The sequence below is a fragment of the Balaenoptera acutorostrata genome, chromosome 19 (genome assembly GCF_949987535.1).
Source record: "Balaenoptera acutorostrata chromosome 19, mBalAcu1.1, whole genome shotgun sequence".
NCBI classification, from domain to species: Eukaryota; Metazoa; Chordata; class Mammalia; order Artiodactyla; family Balaenopteridae; genus Balaenoptera; species Balaenoptera acutorostrata.
In genome coordinates, this window is record NC_080082.1 from 4,783,119 (window position 1) to 4,803,752 (window position 20,634).

At 50.8% G+C, this 20,634-nt stretch overlaps 1 protein-coding gene across 1 annotated transcript in view; it reads right to left on the minus strand.

The window, feature by feature from the left end:
• Nucleotides 1-13,870: 13,870 nt before the first annotated feature.
• WFDC1 (WAP four-disulfide core domain 1) overlaps nt 13,871-20,634 on the minus strand; it is a 28,103-nt gene continuing 21,339 nt past the window's right edge. Inside the window, exons 5-7 of the mRNA XM_057533458.1 lie at nt 17,245-17,286; nt 16,028-16,100; nt 13,871-14,307 (exon numbers count right to left, since the gene is read on the minus strand). Coding sequence (XP_057389441.1) covers nt 16,042-16,100; nt 17,245-17,286 — 101 coding nt within the window. The 3' untranslated portion in view covers nt 13,871-14,307; nt 16,028-16,041. The remainder of the gene's footprint in view (nt 14,308-16,027; nt 16,101-17,244; nt 17,287-20,634) is intronic.

The window sequence follows — 20,634 nt, forward strand, 5'->3', positions numbered from 1 at the left end:
TGAGCAGCAGAAACTGACTGGTTATTTTAAACAGAAAGGGAATTTGGTGGAAGGATGTCAGGTCTGCCAGGACTATGCAAGGGGAGGGAGAGAGACCAGTCCTTCTCAACTTCCCCAGTGGGAGTGGGATGGGCTCCCGGACCACCCATCTATCCATCCAGCAGAGAGTTGCTGAGTGGGAGGAGCTGGGGGCGGGGCAGTGGTGGTGGGAGGAAGTGTCGGGTAAAGGCTACAGGTGTTCTCTGTAACCAGGTGTTTTAGGGTAAACACCTCCTCCCACTTCGTTAGAGTTTTTCTCAGTGTCTTGCTTTGGGTTCTCCCAAACCCAAAGATTTGAACGCATGTTCTTTGAGAGGTGACCCCAGGAAACGCTGGCAGAGGGGAATGAGGCAGGGCTGGGAAGGGGGGTATCTGGTCCTCCCTGATGGGGGCTGACCGCGTTCCTGCAGTTGAAAGAGAGCCCTCAATGGGGAGTCAGGTGTTCGTGGGAAGCAGCTTTCTGCAGAGGAGGGGATGCTGAGGGTCAGGGGGCTGGAGGCACTGCCACGTCTGCTACCCTGGGCTTTATATGTACACTGCAAACATTTTCACACCCCATATTCCATGTGTTGATAAGTCTGCTCTGTCCCACTCCTTTGCATAATATAAGTTATGAGCTCCACAGACCTTTCTTTTCCCTTCGTGCCAATCGCTGTGCTGCTGGCGAAAGAAATGTCAGCAAGATCAGGAAGAGGACACGTTTTGTCTTCAACAGCTCTGGAGAATGAGATCCTATTCTACCCCACGGAATCGTCCTTGCAACTGTTAGGATTTTTACCTGGTTGAACGGAAATGAAACAGTCTTAGAGGGCCACAGAACACAAAGGTACTGCTTAATGAATGATTACCAGGTGAACCCCCTTGGAACCACCAGCCGGGCTCTGCCATGTGCCCCCTCCAACGACAACCACCCCCCTCCCCACAGATGTACCCATTCTCCTGACTTACGGTCATATGTTCATCACTTCCTATGTCCTGTACAGTTCTTTAACCAACACGTTTCCCATCTGCATTTGTTTCCTAGGGCTGCCATGACAGACAGTCACAAACTTAGTGGCAACACAAATAGATTCTCTTAGGGTTCTCTTACAGGTCAGATGTCTGAAACAGCCCTACCGAACTAAACTCAAAGTGTCTGCAGGGCTGCATTCCTTCTGGAGGTGCTGGGAAGAATCCATTCTCTTATCTTTTCCAGCTTCTAGAAGCCACCCACATTCCTTGGCTCATGACCCCTCTCTCCAACTTCAAAACCAGCAATGCTGGTTGGGTCTTTCTCATGCTGCTTCACCCTGCTTTCAACCCCCCTGCCACCCTCTTATAAGGACCTTGTCACCACACTGGGCCCACCTGGACCATCCAGTATCATCTCCCATCTCAAGATCCTCAACTCAGTCACACACCTGCAAAGGCCCTTTTGCCAGGTCAGGTCATATATTTACAGGTTCTGGGGCTTAGGACGTGGATGCCTTTGGGAGGCCATTATTCTGCCCACTGCTCCATCCATCTTTTTCCCCTCCACCCCTTCCATTTTATCTGTTGAGACACCCTGGCCGTCTGACCTGTAGCATTCCCCATCTGGAATAGCCCCACAGTCTGGATTTTGCTGGTTGCACACTCCAGGTGCAGTGCTGCATGGCCCTCTGTCCTGGGAATTTCCTGCAAACTGGCAGTGGGATCCAGAGGTTGGATCAGGTTAAGGCTCCATCCCTTTGGTCTTGTGTGTTTCCATCAGGAGGCTCCTTGTGGCCGGTGGTCTCTTTTTGTGATGTCAGTATCACTAATGTTCAATATCCAGATCCACTCATTCCCTGGGGGTTGCAAAACTGTGATATTCCAATCCTATCAATTGCCTTTTAATGTATTAGTTGGGATACTTTCATCAGGAGATGCTTCCTCTCATCTATATATAGTTTGTTACCAATGGAAACAGGAAGGCAGAATCACTGCTTGATTCCCTCCCTTGACCCGTTTCAAGATAACAAGCCAGTTCCTATCATCCTCCGAAGGAGATCCACTAATTTTTAAAAACATCTTTGTGAACACATGAATGTAAACGTAGATGGTTTCAATCCAATGCAATATTATCCTTCCTGAAGCTCCCATGGTCATGTCTTTGACCACGGGGAGCCTTTTCAAGCTGTCTTCAGAGTTCTTTTAGCATAATCCCAGGAGTCTCTCTTTGACAGTTCCCTTGCCATTTGGGAAAACAAAATATTCCAGCCTTCTCTTGTACATTTTCAGCCCTGGAATCAGCTATGTCTCTGAGAAAACCTGCTTTTTTAATTTTCAAAAAAATGGGAAATGGCATTTCAAGACCACAATCTGTGTGTTAGGCTACAGAGGTGGCCACTTTTTCTAGGACTTTTAAGGGGGCAGGGTTGGCTAATGTCAGTGTATTTTCAAAATGAAACACCTCGGGAGTTCACACTGTGACCCTCTCCTACGTCTGCAGGTGGATGGTGGTCTCACGTCGTGACTTGTCCTGATCACATTATTTGATTGGCAGCTCTATCCCCTCAAAGGTTAAAACCTATGACTCTTCTGTCACATGCCTGCAGGTAAAAGAAACAAGGTTTCTATCCCTCTGTTAGATTTTTCATGTAAACCAAGGGTTTGAGAGCCTGTGACCTATTTAAATGAACAATTCTTAACTGAAGTTGCAGAGCTTTGGGGACAACCAAACCTGGGGCAATTGCCTCATCAGTGTTAGCTTGGAACCCGGCCATGACCTCCTGCTCCCCCTGCACCCCCTGCCTTCCTGGTGTCCAGGGCTCCCCGTGTTCCTTGACTGTTCCTGCCTCCTGTCTCCCCACCGGGGCCCTGGGGGAGAGGAACCTTCCTGAGGCTCCCAGATGCATCACAGCTCTTGCAGCTCAGAGGCCCCCCCTCCCGCCTTCCCCCCGGGACTCTGGGGAGCCCATCGCCCTGGGCAACCGTGAGCTCCTCCCTTACCATCTCTGGCCATGGCAGTGTCTTGTAGTCTCCCTGCCTCAGGGGCACTCCCTGCTCTTCCCAGCAGCCCCCAAATCTCCTTCCCGTTCTCTTCCGGGAGGCCCCCCCGCCCCAGCCCTGCCCGTGAGAAGCAGGCTCCCGTGGACATGTTTCGAGCTCACTCGCAAGCATCCTACGATGGTGTGTAGGTTAGGCTATACTTCCCTTGGCTCTGCCACCCCTGTTTGGTCAGAACAGCTAGTCCTTCCGTAATACCCGCTGTGCACCAGGAGCCATTCTAAGCACTTAACTAGTTACTCTGCACAGCCGGACTAGGAGGCTGGTGCTGTCATCCACGTATTTTATGGAGGAGGAAACTCTGGCTCAGGGTCACCTCGGGAGCGGGTGGACTCACTGGGCTCCTGAGTCGGCTGGAAGGCAACGCTGCTTAAGACCAAACCCTCAGCATCCTTTGGGGAAGGAGCCAGAAGCTGCATAAATAAGAAATCAACAGTGCAAGAAGGGAAACACCTCCCTGGGCCGTCATCCTTCTCAGGAGCAGCAGTTCTGGAGTTCCAGATGGCATCAGAGTCACCGGAAGGGCATGCTAAAATACAGACTGCTGGGACTGACAAGGGCTTAATCTCCAAAATATACAGGCAGCTCATACCACTCAACAACAAAAAAACAAACAACCCAATCGAAAAATGGCAGAAGACCTAAACAGAAGACATACAGGTGGCCAACAGGCACATGAAAAGATGCTCAACATCACTAATTAGTAGAGAAATGCAAATCAAAACTACAGTGAGGTATCACCTCACACTGGTCAGAGTGGCCATCATCAAAAAGTCTACAAATAACAAATGCTGGAGAGGGTGTGGAGAAAAGGGAACCCTCCTACACTGTTGGTGGGAATGTAAGCTGGTGCAGCCACTATGGAACACAGTAAGGAGGTTCCTTAAAACCTGAAAATAGAATTACCATATGATCCAGCAATCCTACTCCTGGGCATATATCCAGAGAAAACTGTAATTCAAAAAGATACATGCACCCCTATGTTCATAGCAGCACTACTCACAATAGCCAAGACGTGGAAACAAACGAAATGTCCATTGACAGATGAATGGATAAAAACTATGTAGTATATATATACAGTGGAATACTACTCAGCCATGAAAAAGAATGAAATAATGCCATTTTCAGCAACATGGATGGACCTAGAGATTATTATACTAAGTGAAGTAAGTCAGACAGAGAAAGACAAATAGCATATGATGTCACTTATATGTGGAATCTAAAATATGACACAAATGAACTTATCTACATAACAGAAACAGACTCACAGACATAGAGAACAGACTTGTGGTTGCCAAGGGGGAGGAGGGTGGAGGAGGGGTGGATTGGGAGTTTGGGATTAGTGGATGCAAACTATTATATACAGCATGGATAAACAACAAGGTCCTACTGTACAGCACAGGGAACTATATTCAATATCCTGTGATAAACCATAATGGAAAAGAATATTGAAAAAGAATGTATATATATATATATATATATATATATATACATATATATATGTATGTATAACTGAATCACTTTGCTGTACAGCAGAAATTAACACAACATTGTAAATCAACTATGCTTCCATAAGAAATAATAAAATTAAAAAAAAAAAACCGACACACAGACTGCTGGGCCCAACCCCAGAGTTCCTCACTCGTCAGGGCTGGGGTGGCCTGAGAACCTGCATTTCTAATGAGTTCCCTGGTAATTCTGATGCTGTGGGCCCGAGGAACCCCCTTTGGAAACTGCTGCTCTAGTGAACTTGCCTGCCGGGGAAGAGCAGGACTTGGCTGGGACCGTGCTCCCTCCCAGGGCACGTGGTGTGGTGGTTCCACCTCGAACTTTCCCGTCCAGGTGGTCCTGTGATAATGACCTTATGATTATGTTAAAAAACATACTCATCTGTTAGAGACGCATTCTGAAGCATTCACAGGTGATGTATATGATGTCTGGGATTTACTTCAAAATACTCCAGACTCTACCTCTGCACAAAGTGGAGGGTCTGGATGAAGCAATGGTAGCTGGCTGATAAGTCCAAAGACGTTCCTTCTACCACTTTCTACGCCTTGTTTGCATTTGAAAGTGTTAATGATAAGCCTTTTGATTTCAGGTAGGAAGAAAGCTCTGGCTCCCCACTTAGTAAACTGTTTGATCTTGAGCTAGAAACTTGCAATATCTGAGCCTTGATTCTTTCTGCTCTCAATGCAGGTGGTGGCATCTTCCCAACCTGGATGTCGAGGACACAGTGGATGTTAGATGTTAGCACTCACCTTGGCATATAACCCATGAGACCTCAATCCCCTCAATTTACTCTGCTCTCGCGCATTCTCCAGCCTGGCCAGGGCAGCGCCTAATGGGCAGGGGACTCGCCCATCTCAAGGCACCTGTTCAACAAGTTCCTGGGCTGAGCGTGGAACTTTCCAGAAGCCTGCCCACTTGGGATCAGGCGGTGTGGATGTGGAAGGTGGGGTGGGGAAGCCACGCGTGTGTTCCCAGGACGTGAGGCTTCTGGGCGGTCACAGGCAGGACGGCCTCCCCACAGCGTGGCTTAGACCTGCCAGGGGTTTCTGAGACCACTGGGTCTGAGGCAGGAAATCCCTGGCATCCAGTTCAAAGGTGGTTCCAGTGGCTTCCATGGGGCCTTCAGCTTGCCAAACCGTCTCCATCAAGGCGTGTTTTGGTTGGTGTTCCGTATTGTTTTGCTTTTGGTTTGGTTTTGATTGCAAAAAAAAATTAAAAACCCATTTGTGCTAGCCCAGGGCAAAGTCAGGGGCAGCCGGCGACTGGGGACCGCTGAGCTGTTTCCTTGAACCTCAGTACAGGAAGGGGAGGGCGGCCAAGTCTCATATCAGTTGGAAGCAAGTCCTGGAAAGCTGTCCAGAACCTGTTGGCTTCTCTCTCTCTTTCTCTCCTCTTCCTTCTCTTCCTCCTCCTCTCCCTCTGGCTCTTTCTCCCGTCCCTCTTCCTCATGGACAAGGTAGGCAGTGGCCTCCGCACAGCCCCAAGCCCCATCCCCCTGTCCATACCACTAGCAGAGCCAGCTGATGTTTGCCCAGCATTTTCTGTGTGCCAGGTGCTGGGCAAAAAGCTTCACCACCAGGATTTCATGTAATCCCACAGCAGCCATGTGGGAAGGTGCTGCTTTCATCCTTCCGACTTCCAAAGAAGGAACTGAAGCATCAAGGGGTTCAAGAAGTTACCTGAGGCCATGCTGCTGAGAGGAAGCTCCTGAGCTAGGCTCCTAGTCACGGCCATGCTACCTTCCGACGTCAAAAAGACTCAAGAGCATTGGGGGGAGGAATCTGACAGGCTTAGCTTGAGTCAGGTGACCTGTTTCTCCACCAATCAGGTGTGGTCAAGGAGGCTGGTCTCAGAGCATCAACATGGCAACCTCCAGGCCCAACATTAGAGAACCGTTGTCAGGTGGGGCGGTGATCCTGGCACCTGATCTCACTTCCGTTCCTTTCTTCCTTCCTGAGGAGCCTTCCACGGACGCAGATCCCTGCTGCGTTTGTCTTCCCATTTATGGAGTTAGATGAGGCCTGAGTTCAAATCCTGCCTCCGCCGTTTTCCTGATGGTCGTCTCTTGGGCGAATGACTTCACCTCTCTGAACCACAGTGTTTTCATCTGTAAATGCAGACCGTAAGACTGGCCTTCTTGGGGAGAAGCAAACGAGATCATAACCCAGGTAAACCCTTCAGTGGCTTCCCACTGTTTTCACGGTCAAGTTCAAACTCAAGATGTGAATTGGCTGGCACCCGCTTAACTTTCTACCGCGCCTCCTCCCACTCCCAGAGTGCCCCCTTCTCCAGCCATGCCCAGCTGTGCCTCTGCACATACCGTTCCCTCTGCCTCGAATGCCTTTCCTCTTCTCCCCCAATCTAAGTTAGCTAACTTGCTCCTGAGCGGGTTGAATTGTGTCCCCCCCCCCAAAAAAAAAGTTGTGTCCGCATCCTAACTCCAGAACCTGTGTATGTGACCTTATTTGGAAATAGAGTCTTTGCTGATGTACTTCAATTAAGGATCTTCAGATGAGATGGTCCTGGGTTTAGGGTGGGTCCTAAATCCAATAAGTGTCCTTATAAACCAAAGGAGAGGGACATCTGGGACACACAGACACAGAGGGGAAGGCCATGGGACGATGAAGACAGATGGCAGTGATGGGTCTGCAAGATGAGGAATGGCACGGGTTACTGGCCACCCCCAGAAACTGGACAGGGGCATGGGACAGCCTCTGGAAGGAGCCAAGCCTACTGACACCCTGACATGGACCTCTGGTCTCCAGAGCTGGGAGAGGCTACATTTCTGTTGTTTACGGTAATCTGTATGGTAGTTACAGAAAACTCGTGAACTTAGCTCAGAAGCCCCTCCTCTGGGAAGCCCTCCCTGACCTCTCAGCCTGCACAGAGGCCCAGAGCCTACAGAAGCTTTATCCTAGCCCTTTCCACCGTGCCTGTGATCACCCACACACCAGTGTCTCCCCCTCCAACCTCTTCCAGAGGAATCCACACCCCACAGACCTCCAAGCTGTCGACCACAGATGATTCTCGGATGGTGGAATTTCAGGCAGCAGCCGGCAGGCGCCCACAGGGAGAAGTCTGTCTGGAGCTGGGTACCACCAGCGCCTCACCTGAGGGCCTGCTCACCTCTTCCCAGGTGGAAGCACGCAGAGGCCTTCCCTGGGGTCATCAGATAAAGTCTGTCCGGCACTAGGTCCCCTGGAAGGGCGCCCCTCTGCCTTCCCTTTACACTGCCTTGCTGATCTCTGTGAGATGGTCTACAAAAAGATCTGGGGTCGGGAAGATAGTTGATCCTGGCAACTCTGATGGAAACTGGCCCCAGGGAAGACGGTGGCTATGTCAGCCAGCCCAAGGGACAGAGAGGCTGTTTAATTAAGTTTGTTCTTATGGAGAAGCTGCCGCTGTGGGTGAGATTCCTGTCCTCAGCCAAGTGCCCCCAGGGTCCAGCTGCTTTTCAGGCGCCTTGGAGGAGGCCGGGCTGACTTGCCCAACTGTTTCCTGGCTTCCTGGGGCCCTGCTTACCCTCTGGAGGGACGTAGCTCTCTCAGAGGCTGGGCATCCCCCCCCTCAGCCCCCCACAGCTGTGGGATGGTCCCCAGACAGCCAAAGAGGTGGCCATGGCCTCTGTGGTCTCTTCAATATGGGAGGCTTTGTGTGTGTGGCAAGAGAGAAAACTCCAGACTGGGGATTCGGGGGAGTGGGGTCGGCCTCTTGCACTTCCTGGGAGGGTGGGAAAATGGCCAGTTCCAAGCTAGGTGACCCTGGGTGAATCGCTTCTCCCCTCCCAGGTTCCTCTGTGGAACCAGAGGAAACCCACATGCTCTGTGGATGGTACCATTGCCAGCTTCCTGGTGGCAGTACTGCGCTGTAGTTACACAAGGTGTCACCAAGGGGGAGGTGGGCCTCTCGGGACTTTTCCTCACATGTTCTGTGAATTTACTATTATTTTAAATTTAAATTTTTGGGGGGGGGGTGCCGCGCTGCGTGGCACGTGGGATCTTAGTTCTCCAACCGGGGATCGAACCCACGCTCCCTGCAATGGAAGCGCAGAGTCTTAACCGCTGGACCGCCAGGGAAATCCCTTAAAAATGTTTTAAAATTATTTTCAAAAAAGAAAAATAAAAACAGGTAGACGACCATAGTAAGAAATAGAATCTGACTTCAACAACTAATGGCAAAAAAAAAAAAAAAAAAAAAAAAGCAGCCGCATTCTTTCCTTCCTACAGTCTTTCCAGAAAGTCTTCCTATAATGTGTACTTCCTGGGAGACTGACAACTATGTAATATCTCTCTGTTCTGAATGGCTGCAGATATAAGAACATCATAATCAAGTCAACTATTTCATCCAAAACTCAACACCTAGATGTGTTTTTATCTTTTTAATTAATTAATTAATTTTATTTTTGGCTGTGTTGGGTCTTCGTTGCTGCACACGGGCTTTCTCTAGCTGCGGCGAGCAGGGGCTGCTCTTCGTTGTGGTGCATGGGCTTCTCACTGAGGTGGCTTCTCTTGTTGCGGAGCACGGGCTCTAGGCACACAGCCTTCAGTAGTTGTGGCTCGCGGGCTCTAGAGCGCAGGCTCAGTAGCTGTGGCGCACAGGCTTAGTTGCTCCGCGGCATGTGGGATCTTCCCAGATCAGGGCTCGAACCTGCATCCCCTGCACTGGCAGGCGGATTCTTAACCGCTGCGCCACCAGGGAAGTCCCTAGATGTGTTCTTAAACCACACAAATTAAAGGCTTTTTCTCGCTGATTTAAAAGAAAAAGATAAAGGTCGAACCTCCCAAGAAGTCAGATCTGGAATTAGTTTACTTGGGTCTGTATCCTCACTCTGCCATTTCCCGGCTCTGTGATCCTTGCTAAGTGACTATTTCTCCATGCCTCAGTTTCCCTCATCTGTAAAATGGGTGTCAAGAGTCTCTTCCTCATGGGTTGGAAGAGCTCGGATGAGTGGCTGGTTTCTGTAAAGGGCTTCCAGAGGTGCCTGGCACGTGATCCGCTCTCAGAAGGTGCTGGCGACCACGTTAAGGTTGCCACGAGAGCAGTGAAATAATACAGGGCAAGGGCTGAGTGGAGGGAGATCCCTGTAAGAGCTGACTGTTCCCCATGGCTGCCTGGCTGTGTGTGACCTTGGGCAAGTCACGAGACACTGTGGGGTCTTTGCTGCCCTCCCCTGTGGAATGAGAGGTGGAATCTAGGAGACTGTGTGGCCAGCCCCCCGTGCACGTTTTCCTGGGACCCCCTCCTGGCTCGGCATCCCCACCCTCACCCCCGTGGCCATTGCTGATGGGGGACCTGCCGGTTCTTCCTCCCTGCTTCCCAAGGCCTCAGTCGATGGGCCCAGGTGTTGGTGCCTTCCCCAGGGTGTCACAGGGGAGGCGTCCCATTTACGGGCAGCGTGTGCTGGATGGAGCTCTAGGGCTGCCTGGGGCCACTCTCATGTCCCGAGGAGACAGTGGCTCTGCCCAGAGAAAATGGAGAGATGTGAGGGACTCCCTGGTTCCCGCTGTCCCTGAAGCCCAGGTGTGGTCCTGTCCTCCCAAGCTGTGGCCGCTCACTTCTGCCTTAGAGACGGTAACAACAACAATAGCAGCGATCGCTTATAGAACCCATGCTACGAGCCAGACATTGTTCTGAGAACTGCACATATTTCAACGCTTTTACTCCTCATCACAGCCCGGAGTATCATCACCCCCTTTTGCAGATGGGGAAACCGAGGCACAGTGACTTACTTGTGCAAGATCACACACTAGCGAGCGGCAGGGCCGGGACTTGAACCCCATCAGCCTAGCACCAAAGCGGTGCCCCTATCCACGCCTCCTGTCTCTCCTGGCGGCCCTCTTTGCCCCAGCTGCTCGGCCGGGGTCCTGTCATTGCCAGCAGCACAGCGGACCTCTAGCCCCTGAGGGTCCTTCAACTCCGGTCCAGTGCACTGTCTGCCTTCCTTCTGCCTCTTCACCCTGAGGACCCAGGACAGGCCTTTCCGGGTTTCCCACCTGTTTTCACAACTCTCATCTCCTTCATGCTGCAGCAGGCGTGGCAGGCGTCATCTCGTTCCATCGTGGTAGAAACTGAGTCTCAGAGAGGCTAAGCTCTGTGTCCAGGGGCACACAGCTGCGACCGCCACCGGAACCCGGCTCCAAGTCCAGAGGTCTCTCACGTCCCGGACCACAGGACCTCTGCTCACACTTTAGCTCAGGTGAGCAGCCCTGACACCCGGTTTCCAAATCAATCAGGTCCAAGGAAGGGCTTTGCCAGCTCCCAAGGGGACAGTGCTCTGGGCTCAAAGCCAAGAAACACAGCTGAGCTCCGGGTACATACCCCAGTGCCTGCAATCACCCATTCATCTGTGTGTCTTCCTCCAGAATGAGGACCCAGGGCAGGGACATAAGGGGGAAAGCCGGGGAGGGCAGAGTGGAGGTTCCACCAGGAAGGGGGCTTGCAAGCCCATCCCTGGGGCCGCGTGATGGAGGGGCAGAGCCCTGGAGTCAGGAGGCGGTGGTTCCAATCCCCACTAGACCATAAACGCCATGCAGGCAGGGACCGTTTCTGGGCTGTTCCCCTCTGTGTCTCAGATGGAAACTAAGACAGGCAGCATATATCGTAATAACCCAAGCAGAACATTATATATAATTAAAAGATAAAAAGCACTGCCAACTAAGCTGCTATGATGCTTTCACCTTTCTATTGTAAACTTAGTAAAGACCTCTTTCAGATTTATTTAGACATAGATTTTAATCATGCCTCATTCTTGCGCATACATCAGAAAGAAAATGTGAGATAAATGGGATAAGGTCTTTCCTAGAAGGTCATCACGCTTGGATCCAACCCTTCCGAATCACTTTTCCACTCAGAGTTGCCAGGGTCCGAGTTTTTCTGCCAACGTGGCCTCTGAATCCCCAAGATTCTGATGACGCAGAATTTCCCAGAAGGCGGTTCCTTGGTTTTTCCTGGAAGTTTCCACTGAGTTGCTTACACCCAGCCTGCATGTTTAAATGTGCTCACGTGCAGGCAATGACGCCTGGTGGTCACGACTAGGACACTTCCCAGCTTCGGGGACGTGGAAAGGTGAAAAAAAACGTGCATCTTGCATTCGCCAAGAAAAGGTGGTTCGTGCTTGGTAAATATTTCTTGATAGATGGAATGTATGAATGAGTGAATGAGTACCCGATGAGTGAGTGGGAAAGTTAATTAATTACCCTGAACCTAAGGGAAATGCACCAATGAAACTTACTGATGGATGAAGTGAGATAATTAGAGTCTCGGTATTTGGGCTTAAACAGAGGCGCTCAGCTGGGGGCCCATGGACTCTTGGGCCAAGGTAATAATAATAAAGAATGATAACCATACCCGCTGACTGCTCTCTATACACCATCTCTCATAATCCTCCCCGGCAACTCTGAAAGGCAGTTACCGCTATCACACCCATTTCACAGAGGAAGAAACTGAGGCTCAGCGAGGGCAAGTGCCTTGCCCAGGATCAGAACCCAGGTTGACCAGCCTCTACTCTCTCCACCCCATCTAGTGGATGGCCCCCCAGAAGTGGGGGTGAGCTCCGTCCTGTCCCCAGGGCCCTCTGCGGATCCGTACACCAGCAGTGTCCCCTTCTGGGCCTCCACGGCTGGAGGGAATGTGCTTGGATGGGTCTCTGGAGCCCGAGCTGTGAGCAGGTCAGACCAGTTTGGAATCCAGACCCTGGCACTTACGGGCTGTGTGACTTCGGGTGAGTCCTTTCAGATTTCTGACACCCAAGTCTCTGCTGGCTGTAATTGTTTACCCCTGCCACGTATGGCCAGCCATGAAGGGGACAGTCCCTTAGACCTCTGGTCCTCAGCCCTGATGGTCCGGCTGCTCATTCCCGCCACCTCCCCGGGAGGAAGCTTCAGCCAACTGCAGGCTCAGGTCCCATCCAGACCAGCGAGATGGACCCTCCAGCACAGACAGATGGGGCGCTGGGGATTTCATGGGTGACCCACGCTGTGACCCCTGAAATCACGTGTATAAATTCCACAACATGCCTGGCATGGATTGACATAAACCTCAGTATCTGAGATGGAAATCAGATTTGTCTCTGGTCGGACCTGCCATTCTTGGATAAAGGCGTCTTCCTTTTCCATCAACGGGAAGGTCAAAACCTCCCCCAGCCAGTGTGACAAAGGCACACTTTACACAACTTGGACATGAATCGCTTGACTGTTCTTCTCTCATGTTGCATACACAAAAACAAAGCAAAAACAAAGAAACCATCAAAATAATTCTTGAGCAATGTGAACGCACGGATGCTCAGAAACGACCAAAAAAAAAAAAAAAAGGCCCATTGGTCATCAGTTTCCACTTTAAATTGGACTTGGCTTATTTTCCAAGAGAGTTTGGATGTTATCTGGAGAAGAAGTGTGGATGTGTGGGCCGGGGGAGGGCCGTGAGGGGCGGGGCAGGAGTGAGGAGAGATGCTTGTTTTTAAAATACGGGTACTCAGGAGTCTCCGCACAAGCCCATCTTGGAATTTGAAAGGTCAAGTCCTGCCAAGTGATTGATCATCGATCCATATCAGTCACCAATGGGGCTGTCATACATGCCCAATGAATTGAATCATTTCCCCCAAAAGCCGGTGGATGTGTGTGCCCATTTTGGTGCAGTCACTGTTGAGATTTGGATTGTGTAACAGATGCCCCCAGGGCTCTGCCCGTGTCCTCTTGGGTCCCCTCCCTGGCAGGGGGTGGGCTGCCCCCGGAACTGACAAGCGCTCCTCCGAGGGACAGCCCTTACCCCACCACTGAGCGGGGCTCGGCGCCCTTGCCTTCTGAAGGGGCCAGCGCCACAGTGGGACTCAAACCCACTTACATCATTTGCAAAATGAACACGCGGGCCCCTTGCTCAACTCTGTTAAACCAAGCGCGGGGCCCTTCTGAGCACCTGTATAGGTGCCGCCCCTGGAGCTGGTCCTGGTGGGACACAGGCTGCCTCTGGGACCCCCAGGGGGTCTCGCCAAAGGTACCCTCCTCGGGACCGTCTTACATCACCTGGTAGGACCTCTTTCTCTTCCTGCCCCACTGCCCCACCCCTCTGCTAGTTCTTCCCAGGAACCTTCCTAATAAATCGCTTCCTAATAAATCAAATCCTCCTCCCTGTGCTTCAGAGGGACCCACACGGACACGGTATACGTGTGGCCCAGACAGCGCAGGGGTCCAGAAGCAGAGCTGAGCTGACACCTCACCCCAGTCACACCCATCCCCCTCCCACTCCCAGGACTCTACGGCTTCCGCACCTCCAATTTAAGATCATCAGGTGCTAACACTATGAATCACGCATGAGTAGGTAAGTTCACGTCCATTTTATGATGAGCAAACGTATCTTGAGAACATTTGGGATGGGTACATGCCTCCAAGAGTCAAACCTGGAAGAAATCTGTACCAACCAAGACACTGACCTCTGTCTTAGAAAGGGGCTTCACACAGCTCACAAAGGCAGTGACTTCTTCCCACGGGAGATCTGGGGAGCTGCAAGGTCAAGGGGACTGCTAGGTGGGCCTCATTTCCAGGACGATAAAACAGGGACCCGGAGCTGGCGAGTGGCTCCCACGAAGTCACCCTGCTGGGTGCGGCCACCCAGGGGTTGAGAGCCAGGGGTCCTGTCTCCAAGCATCTCTGGGGTCATGCTCTGTTGAGCTGGGCATGACCTCTGGGGGTCAAATCATTTTTTACCCAACGGTTTCTGAGGCTTAGCAGAAAGTGGAGGGATGTTCTTCCAGGTTGGCTGAAAGGGAAGCAAAGAGGGAACGAACATGAACCACTGCTTGGGTTCATAGGAACCCAAGAACATGGGGTCAAAAGTGTGTGTCATCCACTTCCTCCCCACCCACCGGAAACACCAGAAAGATGCCAGTTTCCACTAAGACTAAATTCTTAACTCACTGCTAAGTCTCTCTAGGTTCCATCTTCCTCTTCCCTTCCTACCTGATTCTGTGTGGATCATTCTTACAACCTTGGTTGTACGAGAATCTTTTTGCCAGTTTCCAGTTTGTTTTCAGTGAGCGTTGCTCCACATGGAGATGTATTTTTGATGCATTCGTGGGGGGAGGTGGGCTCTGTGTTCTCCTCCTCTGCCATCTTGTCTCCCCTCCCATCTTACTTAGTTCCTAACGCATCCCTCCCCATCACTGCCATTTTACAGATGAGGAGACTGAGGCTTGGAGAGTGGAAGTCATTTGCCTAAGGTCACCTTGTGGTGGAGCAGGAATTTAAACACAGTTCTGGCCGGCTGGTTCTTAAGAGCCATCCCAAATCATCTCTCACTGTCCCCTTCTTTCCCACTGGCCCCAGCACGTCCCTGTGTAAGGTTCACAGACTCAGGTGGGTCAGACCCACTCCAAGGACTGTTCCTGTCATCAGCAGGTAATAGACATGTTGGCATCAATCCCCATGGACTCTAGATTTTCCTGCAGGACTCACACCTGAGTATTCTGAATCTCAAACCTGATGTTTGCCTTTCAAGGGCATTGCGGTGGGTGGGGGAATCATCCGCTTTCAAGGGCTTTTGTTTACCATGCATAGGCTTGAGCTTTCACAGCGCTGGGTGGGTGTTCAGGTTTTACTGGCCAAGACCCCTGGACCTTTGCATCCACCTGCATCTCACCTTGAAGAGCATCTGAGAGCAGAGCCTGTGCCTTCCTTACCTGGTCACCTCTGATGCCAGCCTTCCCCACCATCATTCTGTTCCCACCCCAGTGGCCTCCGTGGGGTTCCTCAAAGCAAGATCTTTCCTGCCTCAGGACTTTTGCCCTTCCCGCTCCCTCTGCCTGGGTGCCCGTGTCAGATCTTGGCTCAGATATCACCTGCTCACAGCGGCCTTCCTTCCTGGCCCCGATCTGAAGCAGCTCCCTCCTCGCCTGGCTACCCCGCATCACATCACCTGTCTGTCCAGCTTCCTTCACGACACTATTGCAGGCTGGGCCTTTCTTGCTGACTTACTGGTTGCCCGGTTTAGTCTCCTACTAGGATGTAAGCCCCCGAGAGCAGGAGCCCTGATTTATCCACGGCGTCCCCCCAGCACCACGCCTGCACACACTGGAGATTTCCACGAATGACTGCTGAACCTCTGGGCACCCGGTTCACGCCTGAGAGTTGGCCCTGGATAGCACCGCGTGGCAGAGGGAGGGAGACAGAGGGACCAACTTCATGGGACAGAGGAGGGCTTGTCTGTCTGTTCACGGAGGCATGAAAGCAAAGGAATGTGTAAGTTACAACCTAGTCTGGTCCTTGGATTTAGGGCCACGGGCTATAGAAACTTCCACTTCTGAGCATGCCCAAAGCTCTCGTATGTTCACTTTAAAATTATAAGGGAATTTTCAAATTCTACCCGCAGGTAAAGCCCTACTCTTGCCCTCCCACTGTTCAACTTCGTGATGAAAGCTACCTTGGACACCTGGCTGCCCAAAGCCACCTGCTGTCACTGACGCATCCCGCCTCCCACTTACCTGCTGCCGTCGCTTTATTGAAAGTGCTTCTGCTGTCCTTTCCCGTGTTCTGCCACATTTTTGGAGGCACCCTCTGCGAAAAGAAGTGGGCTCTGTCAGGGAAGGCGTGTGGATTCCTGCTCAGATGCTCACGGCTCACCAGCCAAACTAAGTCCAAACACCTCAGCCTGGCCTGGCGCCCTGGCCCTGCCCCCTCTCCTTCCCCAAAGAGGTCCCCCAGCCCGTGTGGTCTGCCCTCAACTCCTGCCGTTCCCCCCCAGCCCCGTGCTCACGACGTTCTCCGACTGCTGTGATGGCCAAGTTGATTCCACCTCAGGATTTCCACATCTGCTGTCCCTCTGCCCACTATTTCTTATTCTTCATACTGGGCTTCAATATCCCCTCGTTGGGAAGCCTTCCTTGACATCCTAGTCTAAGGTGTCCTTTTCACAGTGTCCTGAATGTGACCTCAATGGCCCTGATCACTGTTGGCACTAAATAACCACTTGGACCTTATTCATGTTTTATTAATACTTTCTTGCTTGCTATCAGCTGCATGATAGCAGGGACTGGGTCTGCCATGTTCATAAACGTAGCAACCTCCAGCAAGGCATGAAGAGTAATTTTTGATAAATATGTACTGTCAATTCTTTAAAAAGATATGGTGGATGAATGGAAGAATGGATGGATGGATGGATGGATGGATGGATGGGTGCATGGATGGATCGATGGATAACTGGATCGATGATTGGCTGGAGGGATGGTGTCAGCCATATTTTCTAACTCCCTCAATGAAAGCAGGAGGAACTTTTGCACGTCTAGTCCCAGGTTCTGATGTTCAGCATGAAGCTGTGTTTGCTGTAAGCCCCTCTTGCCCACCATCAGACAACAGGGCTTCTACCTTATTTCCCAATCTAATTCCCATTTTGTCCCCTATGAGCCATCCCTGAGCTGCTGCCTCAGTCCCAGCCTGCAGCCTGGACTCCTGCCCACGTGGAGGACTGCACAGGCTAGAGGAGAGATTTTTCACAACAGAAGCATCTTGGCATCCTAGCACCTTACCCCCAACATGCCATCTGACAGCATAAAAGCAACCAGGGAGAATACAGTCATTTTCCTTCATAGCAGCTTCAAACTGTAGTTCTCAGAACAGTCCATTGGGTTTCTTTTCTTCACCCCAGAAATGCCCACTGCCCTTTTTAGTACTCTCTGCAAAGTAAGAATGGTTCTTCTCTTACCTGGATATTCTTTGTAAAATTTGTGTCGTAAGAATCGCCCATCTGGAAAAGAAGTGAGAGGATTAAACTCCTTTCGGGGAGTTTATAAGGCCAAAACTATTTTCATAACAATGCTAAGAAATTATTTGTGTTTTTCACTCTCATTCTCTCACAAGTAAGTGTACAGTGGAATTTTCCAGAAGCTACAGTGACGTGTGACACTGCAGCCGATTAAATGCAGAAGCAGAACGACCCAGTTCCCACTGTTGACTGTCATCAACCAACTCCTTCCTCAGCCCCCACCCTATCACAGCAGTAAAACATTTTATGGTGGGAGTTGGGGAAATTTAACGTGGGAGAGTGGAGAAACCTGGCCAGATCATGCAGACGTTTCACTTGGCAATGCGTCTACGGGTAAACTCCCCCCTCCCCGCTCTGTGCATCAGTCTCATATGACTGCTATAAGGTTAATAAATCACATTTGTACACTTGAAACTAATATTATATGCCAATCATATCTCAATAAAAATCATATTTATGTACTCAGCGGGCATTTTGTTTCCTTCTCTTCTGTGGCTATCCTAAAAATCATCAGGGTGTCCAGGACCAGCACTGACATTTACTGTACAAGGCGACAGAACCAACGGCTGATCCACACCCTCGGGCAGAGAGCTTATCAGCAACCTCAACGACTACTATTTACAATGATTTTTCCATTTACAGCTATTTTCCGAAGCAAATGGCAAAATTCTTCCAGGCCGGAGGCTCTCCGAAACATTCCTGCTCCTCCCTCCTCCCTGGGGGTGAATTCTGGCCCCTGACGCCATGGGCAGGAGATGGTGGTCTGTGCGGAAATGGACCCCTTCCTCACACCAGGTGTGTTTACCACAAGTGTCACTTTGACAAAACAAACCTATGGATCTGAGCCCCTGCTCTGGGCTGTGCGCCCATGTTATCCTTCCCAGGCAGTATCCAGTGAGGTCACTTTGTCAGAGGGAAGAGTCGGGGGTGGGGGGGGGGGGCTCATCTCCCACATCTCAGTCTTGGATGGTCAGTATCGGAGCAGCAAGGAACCCACTCAGAAGATGCACGGGGTGGGGATAAACTAGGAGGTTGGCATTAACATGTACACACGACTATGTAGAAAACAGATAACCAACCAGGACCTACTGTATAGCACAGGGAACTCTACTCAATATTTTGTAATAACCTATAAGGGAAAACAACCTGAAAAGGAACAGATATATATATGTGTGTATATCTGAATCACTGTGTTGTACACCTGAAACTAACATGACATTGTAAATCAATTACACTTCAATAAAGTAAAATAAAATAAAATAAAAAGATGCACCGAGGACCCCGACCCTGCTCGCCGAGAAATCAGATCTACTGCCTGTGTTGATGTTCATTTTCCTCTCAAGAAAGACATGAACTCCTCAGACGTCAGGGTCCAGGCTGAACTCAGGCGGCCCTCGGCCCCCTGTAGCAGCCGGCTCTCAGCAGAGACCTGCATCTTAGGCGTGGGCACGAGACCTGTAACTTATTCTCAGACAGTTCCAAAAAGTAACGATGTGGATTTATATATAGAGAGAGCGCAGGGTTGGGAGAGAGGCAGAGAGAGCACCATAAAGGAAACAGTATTTAACAATTGATGAATTAGGGTGGAGGGTCCAAGGGACTCTCCTTGCTGCTTTTCTGTTAAGTCAGAAATTACTTCAGGACTTCCCTGGTGGTGCAGTGGTTAAGAATCCGCCTGCCAACGCAGGGAACACGGGTTCGAGCTCTGATCTGGGAAGATCCCACATGCCGCGGAGCAACTAAGCCCATGCGCCACAACTACTGAGCCTGCGCTCTAGAGCCTGTGAGCCACAACGACTGAGCCCACGTGCCACAACTACTGAAGCCCACGCGCCTAGAGCCTGTGCTCCACAACAAGAGAAGCCACCGCAATGAGAAGCCCGTGCACCACAACGAAGACCCAACGCAGCCAAAAAATTTTAAAAAATTAAAAAAAGAAATTACCTCAAATATGCAGTTTTTTAAAAACTTAAAATCCAAGGCTTTTTGTTTGGTTACCCTGGGACAAGAGCGCTCCTCTCCTCCCCGAGACCGTTGCTCCAAGGGAAGTTGTTGGAATTTAAGATACTTCCAAACTCCTGTACAATTACCAATAATTATTGCTAAGTGACAGCCCTCTGGGGACAAGGCTAGGGGAAATTTCAATTACATTTCTATCTAGAAGGCTCCGATCATTCCTGTGGGTGGGGGAGGACACACACCCATGGGCTTTGGAGCAGGTGGCCAGGCTTGGAATTCTCACTCTGCTCCCTGTTAGGTGTATGCATTGTCTGGGCACGTTTCTGATCTCCAGTCCTCCCTCTTGCGGAAGACAGATGACGGCGGCGCACATCGGTTGGGGACCTACTATGTGTCAGGCGCTGCCCTAAGCGCTTTATAAGTGTTCTCTCATTCAAGCTTCGTCACTACCCCAAGAAGCAATTACTATCGTGACCCTCATTGCCCCATTTTACAGATGAAGAAACTGAGGCTAAGAAAGCTTAGGTTAGCTGCCCAAGGTCACCGGGGAAGAATGCCGCAGCATTTGAACCCGTTTCAGTGGCCTGCAGTCTTAATCACACTCGACGCTGCTCCTGGTCATACTTCTGCCTTTGCAGGCTCGCACTGAAGCTTAGGGGAGCACCCACAAGGGCCTCAATCAACCCCGGGCGTCATCGGTACAGTCACCTGACTGTCTCTTTGTTTACCTCCATCCTTGAAGTGGGTCCTTTTTGAACTGGTTTGGTGCCTCGAGAACGGGTTTGAACCTGTCTGGCTTACCCTGGTCTTGGAGGTCATGTAACTGAATGAGCACGATCAGGAGATGAGAAAGGCCACGTGATTCCAGGCCTTTCCAGTTACAAACACGACATTTCGGTTCAGAGGACTCCTGACTAAGCCCCACCATCCCCAGCTCTTTTGGAAAAAGCTGCCCCTTCCAGCAGGTTCCTACAGGCTGGCCTGTTCTTGGGGTTGTATGTCCGAAGGACTGCGTATCCCGTCCACCTGCATACTCCGTCCACTGTGGTGTCTACAGACAGCAGTGGTGCCAACAGAAGGGATTCGGTTCTGTGCTTGAGAAACTACAGACATGGTCTATTTACATGGATTAACTCAGTGGCTCCTCAAAGAGTCTGTGAAGTAGCTTAACTACTATTAGCCCTGTTTACAGATAAGGAAAGCGAGGCCTGAAAAGGTTGGGCGATTTGCCACACACAGCAGCAAGGGGCCAAGTGGCCACTGGAACCCTGGCCGTCTGGCTGGAGAACCTACTTATAAACCTAAATAGCAAGTGGAATGTAGGAGAAATCTCAGATTCCTGGTTGGTTCCAATCCTTTTATACGTAATTT